The sequence below is a fragment of the Galeopterus variegatus genome, unplaced genomic scaffold (genome assembly GCF_000696425.1).
Source record: "Galeopterus variegatus unplaced genomic scaffold, G_variegatus-3.0.2 Scaffold119, whole genome shotgun sequence".
Lineage (NCBI taxonomy): Eukaryota > Metazoa > Chordata > Mammalia > Dermoptera > Cynocephalidae > Galeopterus > Galeopterus variegatus.
In genome coordinates, this window is record NW_007726230.1 from 260600 (window position 1) to 284824 (window position 24225).

The following is a 24225-nucleotide window of genomic DNA, read 5'->3' on the forward strand; positions in this document are numbered from 1 at the left end:
CTTTGCAGTTTTGCTGTGTGAGAAAGATGGTCAGGGGCAGGAAGATAAAGCCAGTCGTCTAGTTGAAACCAGAGGCCACAGGTTTTAATCGCAGGAGTTTCAGGAGATTGGGAAATGCTAAGCTGTGGACATATGTGCTTTGAGGATGCAAAGCACCGAGCAAGCCCGTGACAGTGTGTTATAAAGATAAAGACGAAGGCGGAAGATACACATGAGTCAGGTGCATCGATGACGCTGAGAATGTAAACATTACTTGCACTGGGATAAAGTTCTTTCTTGTCATATTTATACTTCTTTTGTATTTTGTCATAGTGAAATAGAGTCATGTCTAGTTTGTTGGCCAGAAGCTCTGAGACATCTCAACATATCAACTTCAATGGTTGCTTTTTTAAATCTCCCATTACCTAGAGAGACTATAATGCTTGTTTTACTTCATGTTGTGAAAACTGTATTTACTCATTGTATGTTTGTTTTAGGAAATTGGATTTTATTTATCAACGAACATGGGAGTATAGAAGTAGCCTTTTAAAAACACAATGCAGGGCCGAGCCCGGGATGCACTCGGGAGAGTGCGGCGCTGGGAGCGCTCCCGCCCCGGGTTCGGATCCTATATAGGGATGACCGGTGCGCTCACAGCGCTCACTGGCTGAGCATGGTGCGGCCGGTCTCAAAAAAAAAAAAAAAAAAATCACAATGCAGAATCTCAGTTTTCCAAGACAGTAGCTCTCTACATGGTATCTGCGCATCTCCTGAGAGGCAACGTGTGTGGAGGTGACATCCAGAAATTCCCGGGCTGGACTGACTTGTATCACGGCTCTGTCAGTTACCATCATGGCCTTGAGCAAGTTATTTATTTTCTCCGTGTCTCAATTCTTCTTCTTTAAAATGAGATAATAATAGTATCTACTTCACAGGCAATATAAAACACATAGAACAGTCCCGGTCACTTTGTAAACATTCAATAAACGTGAGCCATTTTGTTCCTGTTGACATTTGTGGAGTATTCCAGTGTGTGACTTTGCCATAATTAATTTAACCATTCCCTTACTGTTTAGGGTTAGGTGTTTCCAGTTGATGAACAAGACAAGACAAGCAATGTTCATACTCTGAAAAGGGTCATGGTCTGGTGGAAAAAGACAAAAAGAATAAACAAACAAGATCGTTCAAAAGAGGATACATTAAATTAAATTAATACCCAGAGTAACATGGAAGTAAGTGGGTGGGCAAGAGACACACAAGTTCTGGAGGGGGGTCAGGGAGGGGCTGCTGGAGAAAATGACATTTCAGCAGAGCCACGAAGGATGGGAAAGAGTGGGAGGGTCAAGGACTTCAGGCAAGGGAAGAGCAACTGCAAAATCCTAACACGGAAAAGAACTCGGCACGATCAGGGCGTAAGGGCCAGTGTAACTTGGCTGTGATGGAAAGAGGACACCAGTCATGAGCAGCCAGACCACACAGGACCTTTCACAGCCATGGCAGGAAGTCAGAGTGACCAGCAGCTACAGACAGGTTTTAATCAGGGCAGTTACATAATCTAGCTTATGTGTTTAGAAGATCAATTGCTCTCCTGTAGAGAATGGCATATAGGAAGGCAGAAGCAGAAGCGGAAGCAGAGAGACCCCTTTGGCCACTGCGGGAGTTGAGAGGAGTGAAGGTAATGGACTAGAGCAGTGACTATGACAACGGGGAAAAAGCTGGAGGAAAAATATTTCAGCTGAGGTGCAGAGGCGCATGCCCCAGGACGTGGCCCATTATCATCGTTGGTCCCTGGGAGGCCCCTTGCTGGCTCTCTTGATTGATTTTTTTATTTCCCTATACCCACGTAACCTTCTGCGTTTCCATCCCTGCAGAAAGGCAACCATTTTATTGTGTTCAATACATGTTTTATTTTAATATATTCAATATATATATTCAAATAATATATAATACATCAAATTATATTTTCAAGTGTATTCAATTCATAATATATACAAATAAGATTTTATTTCAGTATCTATTATAATTTAACTTTTGTAGGTGTGTTTTACATATATATATATACCTCTTTTCTATCAACACTGAGTTTTCCAGATGCAGCCATGCTACTACATGTACCTCCAATTTGTGGCTTTGAACTGTTGTGTCACACTCTAGGTTGTGCATCCTTCACGTTTTCCTGTTCATTCCCCCAGTGATGAACACTTGGTTTGCTTGCAAATTTCTGTTATATAAGTGATGTGGAGTGAATGCCATCTTACACGTCCTTTCTATGGACTTTGAGAGACACTCCATGGGATATATGTACCCAAACCAGAATTGCTATATGAACATTCTTACTTTGACTGAGTAGACACAGATTGCCTTCCACAACCCTATCGGTCTCCTCTTCCACAGTGGAGCACGATGGTGCCTCTGTCCTCACATCCCCACCAACACTTGTCATTATCCAAGTTTCTCACCATTTTCCAATTTAGTGGCTGTAGTGAAATTTCATTGTGGTTTTAATTTGAATTTCCTTGATTAACTAGCATTTCTCTGTTGTTTTTTTCCCCTGCATTGATCTCTTTAATAGCTTGTCTGTTTATACAGCATTAAGCGGGGATGCTGTTTTATTTTACTTACTCTATGTAGTAAGTCACTTTTGCCCATGCCATCTGTCAGTTTGTTCTTTTTCCACTGATTTGTGGTGAAAATTCCAAAGATTTTGAGAATCTCCTCAAATGCCTATTAGGGTTTTGGGTTTCCCCTCCTATAAGTTACAGATTCAAATCTTTGGTCCATTTTTATGTTGGTACGGCCACCTTTTTCTTGTGAATTATGTAAGAATTATTTGTTTATACTAGATAGTAATCCTTTGGTCATTTGCAAACACATTGCAAATGTATTCTGCCAGCTATCTATTAACTTTTTCTGCGATGTTGTGAATTGACAGAAATCCTTAATTCTTGTATAATCAAATTCAGAAATTTTTCCCTTATGGTTCATGATTTCAAAATGGTCTTTAAAAAACCCTCTGCCCCCAGATCACAAATATATCCTCCTATATTGTCTCCAATTAACCTTATAGTTTTCCTTTTCATACATTGATCCCATTTACATCCTTCTTTTTATATGGCATTAAGTGGGGATACTGCCTTATTTCATTCCACATAGTAGGTCATTTTGTTCATGCCATCTGTTAAACAGTTTGTTTTTTTCCTATTGATTTGTGGTGCCAATTTTATCATAAACAGTAATGTGCTATTTCAGCCAGCGATGGACCACGTATACAACAGTGGTCCCATAGGATTATCATGGCTCCACCAGACAGCCTAGGTACGTAGTAGGCTATAGCACCTAGGATTGTGCTAGTGCACTCTATGATATTCACACAACAGTGAAATCACCTAACAACACATTTCTTAGAACGTATCCCCGTCATTAAGTGACATATGACTGTATTAAGTTCCCTCAAATATCAGGGCTCTGTCTCTGGTCCCTCTATTTTTTTTCCCATTGGTCCTATTCTTGTGCCAAAAGCATACTGTTTGTATTAGTATGGCTAGTTTATCTCAGTATTTGGTAGGGCAAGATTCTCCTCTTTACTGTTATGTTATTAAAGGTGATTTGTTATCTGTGGATATTTATTTAGAGGAGGAAATTTGAGATATATTATGGAGTTAGGACTGTGCTTATGGCATCTTTTGCTTTGCTGAAGTTTTAAATTTCTATATATTCAAATCTGCCAATATTTCCCTATTGGCTTCTATGTTTTGTACTTTGTTTAAGAAGAACCTCCTCACCATAATATACTCTAATATTTTAAATTGCGTGGTGCTGGTAACACCAAGGTAAAGGATTTGGATCCCCATATAGACCAGCCATATGCACACAATAATAATAATAATAATATTTTAATCATATATAGTTTTATTTAAATGGATAGATATTTAATCTATTTAGAATTTATTTTTGTGTAGGTACGAAGTTCAGATCTAACTTTATTTTATTCCAAATGGTAAGCTAGTTTTTCTAATAACAACTAGTCCATCATATCACCATTGATTCAAAATACTTCCTTTATCACATTCTAATATTCCATGTATACATAGGGCTGTTCCTGGGCTCTAATTCATTTCTGGAAGGTATTAGAATTCAGAGTTTGTGGGCAAAGAATGGACGGGAAAGCATCAGATGCGTTTGAGCAGGAGAAAAACAGGTTGAAGTGGGCAGTTACAAAGCTCACTGGCCAGGTGTGTTGGGTGAATCCGTGAGAGGTGGAGAGGAGGCTGAGAGACAGATGCTGCTGACAGGGGGTAGGAAGGAAGGGATAGACACCTAATGCATCTTGAAAGAGGAAGGGTGAGGAATCATCCCTGCAGCGTTCACAGGGGAGTTGTGTCAGCTGAGCTGCTGAGAGGAACGTACTTTGCAATGTCAGAGGCTCTGCTTCCCAAGAGGCTCTGTGGGAGGCAGCTCCTGGTGACCCTGTCAGTGGGAGTCAGTTAATAAGCCCCGGGGACACAGCTGGAGACAGTGCCTCAGAGAACACAGCAGCAAGGGGGCCTCAAGGAGACTGGGGGTCTCTGAGGAGATCCTGAGGCTCCCTGGTCATCAGGGATGAGGGGATGCTGTGTGGAAAAGAACTCAGTCCTTCTCTTTTTTTTTGCAGAGATAGCTTCAGAATTTCCACATAGAAGGAACTCTGGGGGAAGGGAGAGCTACAGGACTTGACTTGGAGCTGCTAATGCTGTTTTAGCTTCCATTATATATCCATTTGGAGACACATTATATGACACCCCTTGCTCTGTCCTGGGGATGTCCCCTCTTTCCCTGGCCCTCCTTATTCACCTTCCCAGCCCACTTGAACCTTCTCCCCAGAATCCTCTGCTCCCTCCTGCCCCACTTAGAGTCCACGCTGGACAATTTACTGTTTAATTCAGCCTCCTGTTCTCCTCTCCCTAGATTATAGTTCTTTGTTGTTTTCCATCCAAAGTAGTTTGCACAGAGCTAGGCGCACAGCAGGCGGTCAGTAAATACTTAACAGTTGATCGGTCCATTCAGTTCGAGGTTGCACTGGCTCCCACCTCCCCGCCTTGGTCAGAGGCACCGTGGAGGCTGCAGAGGAAGAAACTTCCACCCAACCTCCCATTAAATTAAATCCGATTTGATTTAATTCAACCTAATGAGTAAATTGAAGCCTGCTCTTGAGAAGTTGATAGACAGTGAGGAAATACAAGGGTTGGAGACCTAGAATTTCCATGCATTGCCTAGAATAAATGGGGGTGAGGAGGGGGTTGGTGGCTAGGCTCCTTCACTGAGAAGAGGACCAAATACCAGGCCTTGAGGAATGCCCTGGTGTTCTGGGCTTGCCCTGGGTCTACTTGATTGGGAAGGGTTGGGGAGGGGAGAAAATGGGGAGACAATGGGATCCCATCACTTTCAAGTCAGTGTAGTGCTGTGGGAATTGCTATAGCAGTTCCTGGGCTCATCCCTACTGTTCTGGCCTCCGTTTTTCTCTTCAGTTCCTGACTTACCACCCTATTTCCCCTGTCCTCACCTCCTAATTGATCCACTGCTTCAACGTCAATCAGCCTTGCCTTCTTAAAGTTCAGCTTTGATCATGTCACCTACCTGCTCAATGACCATCGATGTCTCCCCATTGCCTGGAGAATACTTCCAAATTTAAAGCACGGCCTTTGAGTGTCGTGACTACTGGGCTCTAATCTCTCTTTCCAGATTTGTTCCTTCACAGAACCTCCCTTCTCTCTGCCCAGTTTCCACTAGCCCCTATGTCCCACTGTCTACCCGCTGTACCTCCTCCCATACACCTCACTACTCAACACCAGAACACTTGCAGGACTTTCTGGCATCCCTGCCCTTGTATATGCTATTCCTTCTTCCTAGGATGCCTTTCCCTCCTATTATTAGCCATTGAAATCCTATCCATTCTCTAAGGCCCAATTCAGATGCCACCTCCTCCGTGAAGCCTTCTTAGATCCACTCTTTCCCTCCCCAGCTGGAATTCATTGTCCATCTTCTATGCTTCCTAGCCAGTTCTTAACTAAAAACTGTTAAGAGCTCTTAACTAAGAGCTCTCTAAACCACAGATCTTTGCAAATGTGAAGGATTTATATTGATCCTTCTAGGATACCCCCCATCACCACTGGGAGACTCAGATCTCTGGCCTCTGATGGGTTGGATGCTTTTGGTTCCCCAGCTGGACTGTCAGTAACTTCAAGCTTGGAATTTCGTCTCTTAGTGGCATGTATGCAGTAGGTGCTTACTAGGTGTGTGAACTAAATTGAATTTGTGTCCTCTGCTGAGGGGTGTGGGTGCTGTGTCTGTGTCCTTGGCAGTGCGGTGATGGCAGGGCAGGCAGCTGGGAGGGCAGCAGGCTAAGGCCACATCCTCTCTTTGGAGGATCAGGCATGTGAAGAGGTCCCACAGATACCACCAGCCCGGTTCCATCCCTGCATTCGGGCCCAGTCTGTATTCAGATCTCACCCTCAGTTCCATAAAATCATTTCTATCTATGGGCCAGAAAAGCCGGTTTTGGGGCCCCAGGCAGTAGCTCAGGCAGGTAACTCCCAGTGTGCAGAGCTGGGCGGCCGAGTACGCGCAGCCACCCTTTTCAGGCCCCCGAGTGAGCCAGCCACCAGGCCAGAGATAAGAATCATCCAGGCGGGGCAGCACATCCTCCAAGCTGCCCCGAGATCAGCAGGGGCTGGGCACGCCCTCTCTCCACCTGGCCTCCCAGGAGGGAGCGGAGGGGGCGGTTGCCCTGGACCCTCTTCTCTGTAAGGATTCAGGCAGATTTTTCTTTCTTCGCCCTCTTACTTTGGGAGCCCTGTCCATGGTCTCTGCCTCCCATGAAGTCCCTGCCCACAATTCCCGGGGCACAGAGAGCACCATCCCCCAGAGGGGCATCTATGAGTCATGACCTCTATAAGCTGAAGAGACAGCACTTTCCCAAATCATGGCCAGACTAATCCTAAAGCCATGAGGGTCCAGCGTTCTCTTCTTACCATGCCCTGGGCCCCTGAACACCTGGTCATTCTGAGCACCTGAGGTCTGCAGACTGCTGACCCCAAGGGCCAGAGCCCCTGCTGGCCCCTGCATTTTCAAAATCCGAAGACCCTTGGCTCCCTTGACACTGAGAGACTGTCCACTCACCTTAACCACTCCCCAGGCAACCCCAGCCACTGCCAAGAGGCAGCCAGGAGGGTGGAGCTCTGAGTCACAGTATAAGTTCCTGAGCTTGCCACCCAGCTGGAGAGCTGCCACAATGCTCCAGAGGCAGATGCCTGCCTGGATCTCCCACCACCTGCCAGACCCATGCCAAGCAGAAGATGGCAGGCCCTCAGCCACCTGTGTCTTAAAGGTGAGGGAGCAGTGCTGGATTGGTGGGACCACTGGCTGAGGCCCAGGGAGACCGGGTCAGGAGGTGAGGGGCAGGAGCTGGGAGCTAAGGGCAGGAGACAGGCCTCAGGGAGGGCTCCAGGAACCTTGGGCAGCCTTTACCTAGCCCCTGGGGGAGTGTTTTGGCCCAGGTGGGACCAGGGCTCCTGGGTGGACAGCACAGCTGAGAGCACCCACAAGCTTTGCAAGGCACCATGCAGTGGCTCAGGGCCATGTTGGATCCAGGCCAGCCCCAAGGAGAGGCAATGTTCAGTACTGCCAGGGGGATCCATATGTGGCCTGTCTTCGTGGCAAGCAGGTATTTACCCTGTGGATATCCTAAACTTCTATGCTGTGTGCATGTGTTGCTTGGTGTGGGGTGGGAATTTGTGGCATTGCCAATCTGTCGCCATCATCCGTGAAGCCACCCACCAGCATTTACGGTCAAAACTCCTGGGTCCATCCAGATCCTCACAGCCTCAGAGGGGAACCCCTGGGTTCACAGGTCAGGTGCCAGCACTCTAGACCAACTCTGTCTCAGTTTTCCTATCTAGGCAATAGGGGGATGCCCTCAGTCTTCCAATTTGTCACAGGCATGCCATGTGGAGGATCATTAGCTAGTTAGCTAGCTCCTCAAGGGCAGCAACTTCTTCCTCCCCGATGTCCCTCCCCCAGCCCATACTAAACCACTGAATGAGATGGGTGATGCCCTGAAAGTGTCTTGTCTGTTTGGGATAGGAGATGGAGACACTGCTCAGTCTCCAAAGAGCCCCATGAGGGGAGATCCAAGCTGCCTGGTGACTGGTGCTCACATGCCCTGGCCATGCTAGACATTGCCTCCTGGGGTAAAGCAGGTTTCCCACAGAGCTTGGGTGGCTGGTGGGGCCTCTGGTCAGCCCTCGTTCCTGCCTCTCCAGTCTTGTTGAGCATACAGGAGCTTGGGCCATGAGAGATCTTCTGCCAAGGGGACAGAGCTTACCTTGAAGTGGGGAGTGAAGCAGTTGGGAGCCGAGAGTCCAGAGTGGCTCCAGGAGCCCCTCCACAAGCTGCTCCTGTCCCTCTCAGGTCCTGGAGGGTCCATGTCATTCAGTGCTAGGACTTCTTGCCCTGACCACTCACCTAGCCTGAGTGATGAAAAGGAAAACAGCTATGGTGTCTCCTCCTAGGTGACCCCTAGTCTGGGATATTGCTCAGACTGGCTGACATATTTCAGGGTTCTATAATGTCCCCATCTCAATGTTATCCTTTCAGGGAGGGCCCACACATCCTGGAAGATAGCACCAGGCTGGTCTAAGCTCTGGCACGGGTGTTGCAATGAACTGATGGCTACACCCACCTGTCTAGGGAGGAGGAGGTGGCATCATCTGCCGGTCCTGCCCTGAGAAGACCTGGGAAGGGGAGTTCTTGCAGGCTCCCCGGGAGCTGTCTTCCCCTCTCCAAGCCCCCCAGATGTCATGGGATGGTTTGGTGAGGGTATGCCTGACCCAGGGATGGGCATCAGACCCATCGTTTCTGAAGCTTGGTTGTCAGATCATCCCCCACCCCCACTCCCACCCAGGAGCCCGACCCTGGGAGCCCTTCTGTAACTACATATTCTTTTGATTGATTTGGGGTAACAGACAACTGGGCTGTAGGGAGAGCCCCGACTTGGGAGCTGAGGGTTTTTACTCCTGCTGCTACTGTTAACTAGTCTGGTGCCTGACCTGGAGCAGGCTTTTAGCTGGTTTGCTAATTCATGGTGAGAGTCAGCCTCCAGGTGGGCGGCAAGCGCACTGGCCCTGGAGTCAGGTAGACTCACACCCGCGTCCTGGCTCTGCGTTCCTGGGCTCTGGGAGCCTGCGTGAGATGTAATCTCTCTAAACTTAGTCTTCTCCTCTGTAAAGCAGGGATAATAATGCCTTCCTCAGGGGGTGGTTGGAGGGTTAGATAAGAGCACATGCCAAGCGCCCAGTGCAGAGTGAGGGCCTGACTTAATAGACTGTACTGATTGCATAATAGTCAATCCTGAGATTCAACAGGCTGCCTCTTTTCCATGGGAGCTGGCAAGGTCCCCCAGTCCTGAGTAGGACTCGAGGGGAAAGTGGCATCCTGACAAGATCAATCCCAGAGCCCAAGGCCGGGAAGGAGGTTGGGTGGTGGGTGTCTGCAGCCTGTGCAATGGGGCCCACTCTCCCACACAGCTTCCAGAAAACTGCTGTCCAGCCTGCCCTGTCTGGCACAGCTGTACTGGTTGCCAAACAGTTCCTTCCTTGAGCTCAAAGGCCTGAGTACACCTGGTCCTTGCTCTAGGACCCCCCCAGGAGCTGAAGTACTAATGCCCGTCCTCTTCGAGAGCTGCAGCCCAACTGACGTGGTACCTGGCTATGCCTGTTGTTAAGTATTTTGACCTTCACCCTGATAACAAATCCCAGCCAGGGCACCTTGTTCTAGGGACGGGCTTGTCCAAGTCCCTAAAGTTTTGGTCCTTCCCACACCACAAGCAGCCCTATAAACTTGGGTTCCATAATCTCTCTGGCTTCTGGTTCCCGTCTGCACAGTCACAGACACTGGGCTTTGTTCTGATGCGTCTTCCTACTGTAGATCAGTTACTCTGGGGCCATCAGTTATATAATCAGTTGAGCTGATTATATCAGGAGCAAAATAAGTACACTCATTTTAATCCAAGAAGGTCATTTTTGATTTGTCAAAGTCTGATCTTTTTATTTTGGTATTTTTTATTATTATTAAAAACAATCAGTTAAGCCTTTCTATTCTTTATCCCCTAAGTATGCCTGTGTAGAAGTTAGATACTGACTTGTAGTATTTTTTGGAAATGTATTGATTTCACATATTTGTGGGGTACAATTATATTTCAATGCATTTATACAATGTGTGATGATCAAATCAGGGTAATTAGCATATTCACCATTACAAAACTTAATCATTTCTTTACGATAAGAGTATTCTATCTCCTCTCTACTGGTAATTCCATGACACGCAGTAAATTATTGTTCGTAATAGATACCTAGCTCAACTGTGCACCAATAGAGTTTATTTTTCTTATCTAGCTGTTATGTGTCCATTAACCAACCCCTCACTACCCCCCCCCACTCCCCTTTCCTGCTTCTAGTAACCACAGTTCTGCTCTCTCTCTGCAAAAAGGTCATTTTTCACAGACCCAGTTCCTGGAATGCATCTGGGCCCCAGATCTGAGTTCCCTATTTCTGTGCCTTCCTCCCAGCATGGACCCTCTGGGACATCTCTCAAACCCCCTTCTAGGCTCTATCTCTCTTTTTTTTTTTTTTGTCTTTTTTCGTGTCCGGCAACGGATCGCAACCCTCAGTGTCGTGCCCGTACTGGACCAGGACCGGCAATGGCATCGCAACCCTCGGTGTTGCGCCTGCACCTTGCTCAGCCAGTGAGCGGGAACTGGTCTGTATGTGGGATCCGAACCCTCGGCAGGAGCCTCAGTGTCGTGCCCGTACTGGACCAGGACCGGCAATGGCATCGCAACCCTCGGTGTTGCGCCTGCACCTTGCTCAGCCAGTGAGCGGGAACTGGTCTGTATGTGGGATCCGAACCCTCAGCGGGAGCGCCGCCGCGCTCCCAAGCAGCGCACTGTAGCAGTGCGCCACCGGGCCGGCCCCAGGCTCTATCTCTGTGCTGGCAAAATGTAATTGGGTCTCTCCTGAAAATGTTTGAGCTAGAAGGTGTGAACTAAGGCTCAAGGTGGACCAAAAAGAAGCCCTCTGTGGCTACTAGAAAATGGGAACTTCTCCAAGGATCTTTTACAGCTCTGATGTACTCTGGATGCTCACAGAAAGGGGAAGACCATGGAATGTGTCAGTAGAAGTGCAGCTGGTAAGAGCCCAGCAAGTAGAAGGATTTTCAGAGGGAGGGGTTATTTGGGGGCTTTGGAGGAATTCAGGGTGGAAAAGAATCTGTCAGGAAAATTGGTTCTAAGAAAGGAAGACCAAGGACAGGAAGGTAAGCTCATGTTTGCCAAGGGTGCTGTTAAGTAAGGTGAGTGCAGAGCAGTGCTTCTGGACACAGCTTGGAGAATTAGAGCTGGATTCAAACTTGGGTTCCCCTGATTCCAGCCGAGAGCCCCACGTCAAAGGACTTAGCCCCTGATTCTCCACCTGTAAAGTGAGGCTGATAATACCTGCTTCATGGGGCTGCTGTAAGGATTAACCACGGTACCAGAGAGAGAATATGCACACAGCACCCGGCACATGCAAATACTCAGCAGACGGCAGCTGATGCTGCTGTTATTGTTGCTGAGGTAGTCAGAGTAGGAAAATGGTTAACCTTATTGGAAGGTATTGGGGTTAGATGATAGGGGAGAACTCTTCCTGGGGGCACGGAGACCTTGAGTGAGGTCCCGGGGGAAGCTGCGGGGGTTCTTTCCCTTCCAGAGCAGACACTGAAGGAGCCGGGCTGGCCTGTGGGCAGCCCCTCCTGCAGGCAGCAGAAGGGCTGTGATGGCCGAGAGGACCATGGGCCCTGGGTTCAGAGCCCTGAAATGCTATGGAACATCCCCGAGGGCTGAGCTCAGCCTGGTTTGAGGCCTCCACAGCTCCCTGCTTGCTCCAGTTGCCCTCTGAGAAAGTGGACCAGTGGGACGAGGCTTTGCCAGAAGTGCCCTCCTGGTGAAAGTCCACTCCTGCCTCCTCATTAGGCCAGACCAGGACTCACGCTCTGCCCAGGCACAGAGTGAACAGCCCACTGAGCCTGGGGGGGGCTGGCCAGAGGCCACAGCCATGTTTCCAGAACCAGGAGAGAGGCAGTGCGTGTAGCCTTTGGCCCAAGTCACAAGGCGCACAACAGAATGCTGTTAGAGCAAATTACTGGTCATGAAAATATTCAATATTTCAGAATTAATCTCACAAAAGGAATCTTCAGACCTGTAATTGCCAATTTGACTTTTGTTCTGATTTTGAGGCAGCTGTTGGGGAGAGAGAGGAAGAGACCCTAAAATTTAATTATGTGTCAATCTCAGGGACTACATCAATTAGCTTTCCCAGAATCATAGTTCTATTGTTGCTGGTTAGAATTAAGCCCCAGAAAATTCTAGAAGGATCAATATCAAAATGATAACAGTGATTGTCTCTGAGTGGTGGGATTATGGGAACTCTTTTTTTATCTTTATACTCTATGTTTTCCCCCAAACTCCAACATTATTTAAAGGCAGAAAAGATGATTGGAGGATACTTCGTAGCTGTGAGATAAAGAGAAGCTGGAGAGGCTGGGAGAGGTGGTTAAAGGGCACCTGGGAGGCAGAAAGTAATGGGGTCCATTGGGGACAAAAGTGGAACAGTGGTGGATGTGTGATTTATAGGGTACAGGGGAGACCAGGGAGGGAAGTGGGCAGGGCCTGAAGGGTAGGCTCCCCCTTCCCAGACACTGTGGCCTGGACGGAGGTTGCTCGCGGGGGTGAGCTTGAGTTGATGGATGGGCCCCAGGAAGCAATCAGAAACAGAAGAGGAATGGGACACAGGAGAAATATCAGCACCAATGAGCAGGGCTCAGGGTGTGTCCACACCCCAAGTCATTAGGACGAAATACTATGGGAGGCAGAAACCTCAGGGCTCCTGTCCCCTGGGGTGAGAGGCATCTGACAGGAACCAGTCATCAAATCAAGAAAGATCATATTGCATTCCAGCCAAACTTCACAAGTATTTCTAGCAAGAAACAGCAAAGAGGCAGAGGCAGAGGCAGATTGTTTGCTAGGAGGGGCAATAGAGTGGCCAGAAAGATATAGGGGAGGGTGCCCTGGGGTAGGAGCCTGTCAGGCAAGGGAGATGTGAATGTTCTGGGCTGGAGCAAAGTGGTGGTGAGCACCTGACGTGAAAACTCCCAGTGAGTACCTGTCGACCTTGATCAGTGTCCCTTGCCCCTCTGAGCCGCACTGTGCCTGCCTCCTGAGCAAGTTGCCATCCTGGGCAGGCAAAGGAAATTCTTCTCCGTGCGTGGGGTGGGTGGAGGGAAGTGTGAATAAGAAATGATTCAATGGAGAGAAGAGAGTGGAGACACCTCAGCACTCCCTTGCCGTTAGTGTTCACTCTGTGCTTAGTTAGGGCTAGAACATCCATCCATCCCTTCATTCATCCGCCCATTTGTTTAACAAACATTTATTGGCACCCCTACATATCAGCATGCTGCAGGTACTGGAGGTACAGAGATGAAAAGCCAGACAGGGTCCCAGGCACTCAGGAGCCTCCAGAGCCTTCCAGGCTGGAGAGAAGGCAGATGCCTGAGCAAACAGTGACCCAACAGCGTGGAAGTTCCTGTAATGCAGTGGACAGGTCTGGGGAGGCTGTGGGAAAGTCTACCCAGTGGCAATGGCCTTGGGGTGATGCTTGAAGAGTGAGTCCACTGTCCTCTCAATCCACAGGAGGGTCTGTCTCCATGCCATCTGCTGACAGTGAGGGTCATCCGGATGAAAAACGTCCGGCAGGCAGATGTGGGTGAGTATCCTCCTCTCTCACCTTCTTCTCTGCTTACAGGGCCCAGATGGAGAGAGGCCCTGGCTGGAGAAATAGTCCTGCGTGTGCATGTGTGCGTGTGTGCGTGTGTGCGTGTGTGTGTGTGTGCGCGCGCGTGCATGTGTGCGTGCTTGCGTGTGTGTGTGTGTGCGTGTGTGTGTGCATGCGTGTGTGCGTGTGTGTGTGTGTTCTATACTCAGGTTGTACTTCAGTCCCAGAGATGGCAAAGATACCAAGCAGGGTTCAGACTGAGCCATGCCAGTGCGAGCAGTTCCAGCAAGTATTGAGTTTGGGCCTTTATCTGCCAAGTGGCTAACCACAGGGTCAGGGACTTTTCAGGCTCCTTGGGGCTTTCCAGTCCACCAGTGAGTGATCTAAGGAGTCAGTGAGTGTCCCCTGGGCCCAGGACATGGCCGCCTTTCTGCCTTTCTTGCCCATGCCATGGTGGGTCACTCAGACACTCCATCCTCTCTTGGGCAATTTACACCCTTGCCTTGGGGATAACCACAGCTCCCATATGCCTGCAGCAGCACTCACCTTCCTCTGACTCCCATGAGGTGCATCCATCCCAGCCCCTCAAGTCACCCTGGCCACACGCTCTCACAGTGCATGTCCGCACCTGGTGCACAGACCGTCCCGTTGTCCAGGGCCCTTTTCCTCTCTCCTTCATGCCATATTGCCACCCAGAGGCCAGGGGTGTCATGGGGTGGGGGCAGGCAGCCAGAGAAGCAGGCTGTGGTCTGGCTCCACCAGCATCCGCTTCCCTTCCCCACATGCCCCTTTGGCATACAGGCTGCCCTTTGGGGGTACTCGGTCCTCCCCTGAGGAACAAGGTGGAGGGCAGATATGGTGTCTGGGGCCATCATGTCAGGACACCATGTAAATACGGCTATGTTTCTACTTCCCTGGGTTAGGTTTGAGACTTTCCTGATGACTGTCAGGTCCTGGGTCACTCTTGCCCCAAATTGTTCCCTTCTTACTTGAATCCTTAATGAACAGCTCTCTGATTTAGTCCTTTAACCTGTGCCCAAGTTTCCCAAGATTTCAAAGAGGCTGAAAGGCAGTGAATACACAAAGATTCAGGGATGGCCCCCTCATCAATAACTAAAAGAGTGCTCCACCCAGCCCGGGTCCAGAACTGAGAGACAATCAGGCCCCAGAAACCTCCCAGTCATCACTCAGGGAGACAAATTAAAACCCAAACCAACACCCCAAGGGGTGTCAGGCAGGTGTCTACAGAGGTATTAGGGTGACAATATTCTGAAGAGATCACAACATTCTGAAGAGATGACAACATCTGTAGAGATCATTGAGTCATCTCTGCCACCCACATCTAGGAAAGGAGATATGTAATTCAGATGACCAAGCCATCTGTCACTCCATGAGGAACAAGGATTGGAAACTATCCATGCCTAGGAAATCCCCTGTAGTCACGAAATTCTCAGAACTGGGTCACGATTGCTTAACCATTCTTCCTTGCCAACATGATGGTCACTATCCTTACTGTCAGCTAATGGTGCCTGCCCCAAGTTGTCACCTGGGCTCTGGCTGACCTTCCTCCATCACTCCCCCTCCTCGGAATACCCCCTCCTTGGCTGCACTCTCCTTTTCAACCTTTGGTGGGGCAGGGGAGAGAAACAGCTCTCTGCAAAAGAACAGGAAAACAAATACTTGGAGTGTGGGTATCTGATCAATCTTATCTCTTCCAGGAGTATTTTTATCTTAACTAGAGATTTCAGCCTTAAGCCAAAAATACTGAGATTTTATGTAATAGTTTTAATGGAAGAATTTTTGGCAGGGACTGACAATAGGAAAGTGATTTTAGGGGGAAAAGTGCCTTCACAGGGTCCACTGAATCATGTGTGCTGAGCAAGAGTTACAGGGCCAGCAGGTGGAGATTTGATTACTCCCTGCCTGCAGGCTCCCAGCACACACGAGGCAGACCTGAGGAGAATGCTCCAGGCCCAGGAGGAGGATTCAGTGTCCAGGAAAAGCCAAGGGAGGGGCCCAAGAAGGCTGAGCAGGTCCCTGGTGAGTCTCCATATCCGCAGAACAATTAAATGCGCTGACCTGCTTACTTATATCTGCAGTCACACGGCCCAGAATTTCTTGGGTACTGATATGGCCCTACAGCAAGAAGTTGGGTTTTTCCATTCATCATTTATTCAACAGCTATCTAGTGAGTGCCTACTATGTTCCAACGGCTAGAGACACTCCGTCTCCCGGCCCTCACGGTGTCTACAGTGATAGAGACAGACGAGTGGACTTGCCATTGCAGTGCAGTGTAGTGCGTGCTCCGCAGGAGAGGAACAGAGGGCTCTGGGCAGCGGACACCTGGACCAGACTTGGGCACTCAGGGAAGGCTTCCAGAGGAGTTTCCTTCTGAAGCCTGAAGAGGCTAGCCGGGAGAAGGGTGGTGAAAGTAGAAGAGAAGGCTGCTCCAGGCGGTAGGAATGGCACATGGGGAGGCCTGAAGACAAGACAGCGTGACACTTTTAGAGACCTGAGTGGTTGGGTTTGGTCGGAGTCTAGCCTGTGAGTGTGAGTGTGTGTGTTCGTGTAAGTGCATGTGTGTGCACACGTGAGCGTGTGAGTGTGAGTGCACACACGCCGCATGGTAGGGGCGGGGTGTCAGGGCAGGTGGAATGATGAGGCAGAGGCTGGGGAGTTGGGCAGGGGCAGCCACGCTGAGTGGCTAGGACTCCTCCTTAAAGGATCTTAAACTGGGGAGTGACACAGTCATATCTAAAACTCCCTCTGGCTTCTCCTGGGAGAAAAGACTGGAGTAGGGCAAGACCAGAGACAGGGAGACCATTTGGGAACTGGCTCAGAGATGACAGTCGCCCACACCAAGGCGGTGGCAGTGCAGATGAGGAGAAATGGGCGGGCTCCAGAGATATCAAGAGTTAAATCAGTTCAACGTGAGAGTCAAGGGCAATGCTTGGTTTCTGGCCTGGACACCTGAGTTGCTGAGGAGCAGGTTGGGCATGGAGGGGATGGGTGGGGATGATGAGCTCAGCATCTTCTTTGGATTCTGTTGGTTTTGGTTATTCTTTTTGCCTGGATTAAATGATCATTATGACATCTAAAGGTTGTGTCATCTCACCTTCATTTAATGGGAGGACGGATGTGAATTCCAACTCACTCCAGGAACATGTATGACGCACACCATGCTCACTTCCTCTGATAAAGCTTTCAGTGTAATGACAATGCAGGACTAAGTCAGTCCCAGGGGACAACCCTGCATCCACTCTCATTAGCAATTATTAATAATAATTATCAATAGCTTGGATCAGTCCTACTGGTACAGAACTCCCATCCTCATACCAGTTTTCCATTTGGAGGACTCTCTGACACTGGAAACTGTGTTGACTTTTACCATTTTCTACGTATCTGGTGTACACGCTGGGACTGACCCCAGAAGGTTGCCAGGAGAGTGACAAAGACAGTCAGGGCACCTCTTCCTCCCTCCTCCTAGGTAGAGTGGAGGGAGGGAGCCAGTCTGGGCTGTTATTTTTCACCCTTCCCCTTCTGCTGCTGCAACCAGAAGATTTAAGAGGCCTTCCTCCATTTGGGGAGAGCTTATTGGGGTCAAAGACTTTGTCTCTTCTCTAGAGCACATCCAGCAACATCACACCTGGGTTATTCACTTCTCCTTAGCTCAGAGGAGTATCTTGGCCCTATTTGGTTTCCCTGATGCCCTGAACTAAGGCAAAAGCTAAACTGGATGCTCTGGGGCTGGTCATCCAGATCTTCCCCTAGCAGAGGGAAAACTGTATGGGAAAACCTTGTCCCAAACCAGCAGGTGTTTGCTCAGAGATCGGGTGCTTCTGATAAGAACCAAAGGCCATCTGTATCCATGAGAATGCTCAGTGGGACCTGCATCCCCCCTGTGAAACCTCTAGCCTGCAGTCTATGACCTTCTCGGGGTTCTGGGACAAAGATCTCTGGAGGGTTAAACCCATGAGTCAGGAGAGAACCTGGAGCTGAGATGAAGCCTTCCTCTGGAAGAGACTTGCCTGAAGTCACCTTTGACTCCATGCTCTCTCCTCTCTGAACCTGGGCTGATTCCTCATCCTTCCCTTCCACCCTTGTCTTCCCTGGACAGTGAGCCAGACAGACTGCTTTGTGAGCCTCTGGCTACCCACTGCCTCTCAGAAGAAGCTAAGGACTAGAACTATCTCCAACTGCTCAAACCCAGAGTGGAATGAAAACTTCACCTTCCAGATCCAGACCCAGGTGAAGGTGAGACACAGCAGACTACACCTTTCTGCCCTGCCTGCATTTCTATTCCCCTCTCACCTGCCTGTTCTTCTCTTTGCTCATGTGTCCTTCTTATGCCTGTTTATTATTCTGTCTACCTACTTCTTGTCCTACCAACCCGTCTTCCCACTCACCCACAACTTCCTTATTCCTGTCTCTTATTTGTCCCTGTCTGAGTCTATTTACCTTCTACCTTCTTTCTGGTATCTTTTATCCTTCTATCTAATTACTGCTGGAACGTGGAGTCTGTTGCCCAAAAACAGATTGTATTTCCAGTACCTTCAAAAGCATGCTCTAAGGGCAATACATAGAGGGGAAGAGACATTCTATACACTAGGTCCAAGGCCAGATTAATTCCAACCAGAGAGTCTTCTCTCTCTTAAATCCTTTTCAGATTGCTTTATTATTTCTATTTCCTTGGGTGTGTGTTCTTTCATCTGTTGAGTTGTTGTTTCATGGTGTCAGTTGTCTTCAGATACATGGTGAATCTAAGTTGAGTTCACATCTCCCGTGGAAGAATTCTCCCTTGAGCATGCTGAGTTCTGACAGCCTCAGCAGAGAGCCCTTAAGACAAATTTGTCCTCATCGTGGAGGCATCAATCCCAGTCTTGAGGCACTTGAGGCTTGACAGCTCCAACTTACTGCCTCCATACTTTAGGGATGCTTCTCCATTCTGATTCATGAAGAGACCTTTTTGTTTTCAAGAAGGGCTTTCCAGGCGGGCCGATTAGCCCAGTTGGCTAGAGTGTGGTGTTAGAACACCAAGATCAAGGGTTTGGATCACCATACCAGCCAGCCACCAAAAAAAAAAAAAGAAGAAGGCCTTTATATCTCTTATTTTTAAAATACCTTTTCTATCATATATGGGTTTGGTGAGGGAGAAGGATTTTGGTGTATGCTCAGTCTGCCATCTTGAAATCAGAATTTGGGCTTCCTTTTTTCTTAAGGATTGTGGGGCTGCTGGGTTGTTTCTGGAACATACTTGGGTTTCTAATAATTACAGGATCAGCAGATCTCATCCAGTTGGGAAACCCCAGAAACACCTTATGTCCACTAGATATGGACCTCAGACACAAATCCAGTCCCAATCCTCATCTCAGAGGATTCTTAAAACAAGAGGCCTCAGAGACTAGTCTAGGTCATCTGAGACAGTTGACCTCAGAGTTCAGCCAGATGACAGGGTAGCTGCTTGACTCTTAGCATGCTGCTTTAGAACCATCCTTGAGACCTCATTAGGGGCTGATGAGTCAAAGGATGGAGTTCACACACTTCACCCCAACCCCACCAAATATCAGAACATCATCACTCCCCTGGAGTGTTAAGATGTTAGCTTCTCTGATCTGGGTTTTCTAGCACCATCGGGGCTGTGTTCACTCTCAAGGGCCCAATGCTGGGCACATTCTGTATCTTAGCAGGGGTCTTGCTTGCTCTGTCCCTTCCATCCTTCCCTCAGGTGAAGTGATATCCCTCCACACATAACAGGCCTCTGCCAAGCTTGTAAAAGGGCCAACTTGTCCAGGAGGAGACTCAGAGCAGAGGGGTGGGAAGTCTTCAGGGAGTTGGAAAGGAGAGAATAGACACTTTCCTCCCTTAATTCCTTTCCCTGCAAATGTCTCTCATGCCTCAGCAGGGACCTCTGAGCTGTCCCCCCTCTCTCAGATCTACCTCCTTGCTAGGTCTGAGACCAGGCCCTCTGGTAACCGGACTCACTCCCTCTCTTCTCTCCTAGAACGTGCTAGAGCTGAGCGTCTGTGATGAAGACACAGTGACACCAGATGACCATCTCTTGACAGTTCTCTATGACCTTACCAAGCTCTGCTTCCGAAAGAAAACCCATGTGAAGTTCCCACTCAACCCAGAGGTGTGTGTGGCAACCCTGGCCCTCTGCCTCCTGCATCCTGAGGAGCAGCTGGTCATTCCCACAATGCCATTCCACCGCTCCCCTCTGTGTCCACGGCCAGTTGGAAGAGATGGTGCTGCTGGTTCAAATCCCAGCACTATTGCCTACTAGCCACATGACTTAACTGCTCGTGGAAATGACTTAACTGCTCTGAGTTTCTGTTCCTTATCTACACAATGGTGGTAATACTACCTACCACAAGGGGTCGTCGTGAGGCTTGAATGAGAGCATAGTTAAGGCATCTAGCAGTGTTCACAGTACAAAATGGAGATGTAGTAAGCATTGGTTCCCTTTCCCCTTTTCTTCCCTCATCCTGTTTCTGGGATGGCCTCAGGGAACAGAGGACAGATGGGGGCAAAGGGGGGCAAGTCTGCAAATCAGAGAAAGTCAGGGCTGGAGAGGACAGGATGGGATGGTATAGATGCAATCATTCAGCAAATACTTGCGTGCCTGCTGTGGGCCAGGCGCTGTTCTAGGCACTGTGGACATATCAGGGAGCAAGCATCCCTGCCCTCATCTAGTTTACACTCCAGGGGGATAACTGAGGTCCAGAGAGGTCATGGCTTGCCTCAAGTTACACAGCAAGAGAAGTGAAGGAAAGGGTGAGGGGGAAGGAGCCTGTCCCCTCAGAGCTGGGCTTCTGGAGGCGCTGTCTCAGCGCTGCCCTGCCCCAGGCACCGAGCCCCTTGGGAAGGCAGGAGAGCAGTGGGAAGCTGGGGTCAGAAATGAAAAGGAAATGTCTGGGACAGAGAAGTTCACATGCTGGGCCTGGGGGTCAACTCCATACCCTGCCTTCCCTTGGGGTGTCAGTGATGTTCCTGATGTCCAGACTTGGGGACAGAGAGAGACAGAGAGGAAACAAGAGCTGGGAGCAGCTGTCCCACTCCATGGCAGCAGAGTAGCCATGTGGGAAGGACAGGGACAGGTCCACAGGGGCTCCTGGGGCAGCCCAGGGTCCTGGTCAGCAGAGATGTGCAGACCCAGCCCACAGACTCCTTCTCTTCCTCTCCTGCCAGGGCATGGAAGAGCTGGAGGTGGAGTTCCTGCTGGAGGAGAGGTGAGTAGGCCCCAGCACCCCTAGGCTCTGCCACGGTCCTGACCTTTGAGTGGCTTCTGGGAACAAGCATTTCAGAGCCAGGTCTTCCAGCCTCAGCCCTGGCACTAACCCTGGCCTCCTCACTGTGCATCAGAATCACTTGGGATCTCCCAAATAGTGTAGGTGCCTGGGCCCCACCTCTGCTCATCCAGTTCTGCTGACATCAGTGTTGCTTTAAAGATCTGGTGCTCTGGGCCGGCCCGGTGGCGCATTCGATAGAGTGCGGCGCTTGGGAGCGTGGCGGCGCTCCCACCGAGGGTTCGGATCCCATATAGAGACCAGTCCGCTCACTGGTTGAGCACGGTGCAGGAGCGACACCGAGGGTTGTGATCCCGTTACTGGTCACGAAAAAAGACAAAAAGGAAAAAAAAAAAAAAGATCTGGTGCTCTGGCCAAATAGCCTGCCTTAGTCCCCCTGCATTTCTGAGGGTGGTCTCTGGGAAAAACACCTGCCACCATGGTGATGGGGGCCTTATTGAGGCCCAGCTGAGAAAGAGGTCAGGACCAAGGGGTCTCCCCCTTGACCCAGAGCTGTTAGAACAAACACCCCCAAACCCTGGCCTAAAGCAGAGGCTGGCCCCTTCTGCAGCCAACTCTGGAACCATATAAGCAAGGAGGCTCAGGCCCAATGTGTAGAGTTGTTTCCAATAGGAAAATGAGCTAGGGTCTTGGAGGTATGACTGTGCTGGGGACTCACAGAGCTGGGGGAGGGAAGAAGAGGACAGAGTGCAGGAAGGAAAGGAAGAGACAATGAGGGAGGGGAGCAGGGCTCCTGCCCAGGGGGGACAAGCCCTGCCCCACGATGGGCAGTGTGCCTGGTGACTGGCAGCCTACTCCTCCACTCTTCTTGACCCTGGCAGAGCACAGGGGGAGGATGCAAGGCATGAGATAGGACAAGAGGGACTGTCACATTCCACTGCCTAGGAGATCTTAGGGACAGAGAGAGGTGGAGAGGCAACTTCCCATGTGGGAAGGACAGGGGCAGGTCCGCAGGGGCTCCTGGGGATCTATTTCAGGGAACTAATTTCCCATCAACAGCTGGTTGGCAAATTAAAATCAACTTTATTTCACATTGAAGAAAATCTAGGTTCTCTCCTCCAATTCCTGGTTTGGCAGGACTTTTGGGGGTGTAGGGCAGGATTCCTTGGCTGAATTAGAAAGTGGCTTGCAAAATGAAATATGTCAAAATTGGTAATTCTGTGACTTGATCTGAAGAAATAGTTAACTTGGGCTTAAATTTGATGAGGGAGGCTGTGAACTCCCCCAGGCTTATTGAAACCTTGAAGGCTTGTATTCTCAACTTTGCAACACCGAGACATTTAACGTTCACCAGGCCCCTCTCTGGCTGGGTCAGAACTATCTGTTATATGCTTAAATTAAATAAAACACAGAGTGGAGAATGGGTCATTACTGCTGCCAGGACAGTTTGCGCCTGCTCTCACCAGTGGGCTGCAGCCTGCTCATCCTCCTAACTCCCTGCAGTACCATCTGTTTGGGCATAAAGAACAGTCATCCTTTTTTAAAAATGGAACTCCGCTACTCCTAGCCTATAAATCTATTTTTTTCTGGGCATTCTATTTAAAATGTATGCCAGTTTCCTCCTTAACAACCTACAAATCTGTTTCTTAAGCCAATACTTTCCATGAAAACCAAGAAGGCTCTGCTGTTTTACTATCGGCTCTACTTACACTCTTTGTCACCTTTACGAGAAATCAATCCATAAAGATTAGACTGACCAGGAGTTCCCCTTTTGTCTTTCAGTCCCTGTCCACCTGAGACTCTCATCACCAATGGCGTGCTGGTGGTAACTGTCCTTCTGGGTTCCTGTAGCTCCAGAGGCCACATCTGGCTGCTGCTCTCAGGGGAATGACCAAGGGAGAGAACACTGGGCCCAGTTTGGGTCCTTGTCCCATCCTGAGCCCAGTAGGAGTCAGACTACATGAGGCCAGCCAAATGGGGTACAGGCAGGGTGGGGGTGGAATAACTGGGACATCGCCCTGGCCCAGCACCCCATATTGCACAAGTATGACGCCTCCTCTTGGGAATCTCCCCAATAAAAGCACCCACTTAAGGTAGCCTCCTTCCAGACTCAATCCTGGTCCTGTCCCCCACAACCCCAATACCTCTACAGGCACAATTTCAGTACTAAATTTTTTTCATAATTCAACTGTTGGTACAGCTATTTTAATTAAATGCATCCAATGCCCCAGGGTCCAAGGAAACCTCTCCCTCAAAAATCAGAGTCTTTGGGAATTTGTAGCAAAAGCATTTGACCTGCCTCTAGTTCTTGAGAAAGCTGTTTGGTTGGAAGTTCTCACTGTCAAAGCCCAGAGCTTAACATTCTCTCAGGTTGGATCTCCGACCTGCACCTGGGAACATGGCCCCTAGTCAACTGTGGCCATGCATCCTAGAGTTTACAGGACAGCTTCATTTTCAAATATCCTGTGTCTAAGTGAGAAGCTATGCCTAGATTGGATTCAGAACACGTAGTCAGTGCACCCAGTGTTCCCAGCGTCAGCCCAGAGTCGGGCCCATGCTGAATGCATCCTCTCATCCTTCATCTCCTCTCTTCGGCCTGGACAAGCAAGGAGGTGGCTTGTGCTCAGTCTCGGTGACCCTCCCTTGCTTTGTTATAGTCTCGACAAGTCTCCTGCCTGGAGGTTCATGCAGAATTGAGGAGGCGGAGGAAGAGTGAGAAAAGTGAGTTTTGTCCTCTGCCTGCTGGGGAAGGAGGGAGTGCTGCTTCCAAACCCTCTCACCCTCAGACTTGACCCAGACTTCCCTGGCCTCAGGGGAACCAAAACTTGGCAGGAATCCCTCAGAATCATCTCACCCTAGGGGGTCAAGAACCCCTTTCCTCCCCAGCCTGCTCTATAAAGGGAATGGTCTTCCTGGCACCCACATGACCCTTGGAGTTCCCCAGGCCTGATGAGAGTCCTACACCGACAATGCTCAGGGCCCCTCTAGCTCTGCCCCTTCCTCTAGCCAGATCACCATCCACAGAGAGTCCTAGCAGTTTACAGCTGGCAGGAACCTAAGAGACCCACAAATACCAGATTCCCCTCTCCCCTCTCACTCCCCCGATCCTGCCCATGCAGGGCTTCCAGCCTTGCCCTAAGAGAGGACCCAGGGGAGGGAGG

At 49.4% G+C, this 24225-nt stretch overlaps 1 protein-coding gene across 1 annotated transcript in view; it reads left to right on the forward strand.

Moving 5' to 3' along the window:
• Positions 1–24225, forward strand: part of PLA2G4E (phospholipase A2, group IVE) — a 57718-nt gene that overhangs the window by 16070 nt on the left and 17423 nt on the right. The window contains exons 2-7 of the mRNA XM_008587750.1: positions 13736–13808; positions 17935–18071; positions 19819–19950; positions 21006–21046; positions 22847–22889; positions 23722–23785. Coding sequence (XP_008585972.1) covers positions 13736–13808; positions 17935–18071; positions 19819–19950; positions 21006–21046; positions 22847–22889; positions 23722–23785 — 490 coding nt within the window. The remainder of the gene's footprint in view (positions 1–13735; positions 13809–17934; positions 18072–19818; positions 19951–21005; positions 21047–22846; positions 22890–23721; positions 23786–24225) is intronic.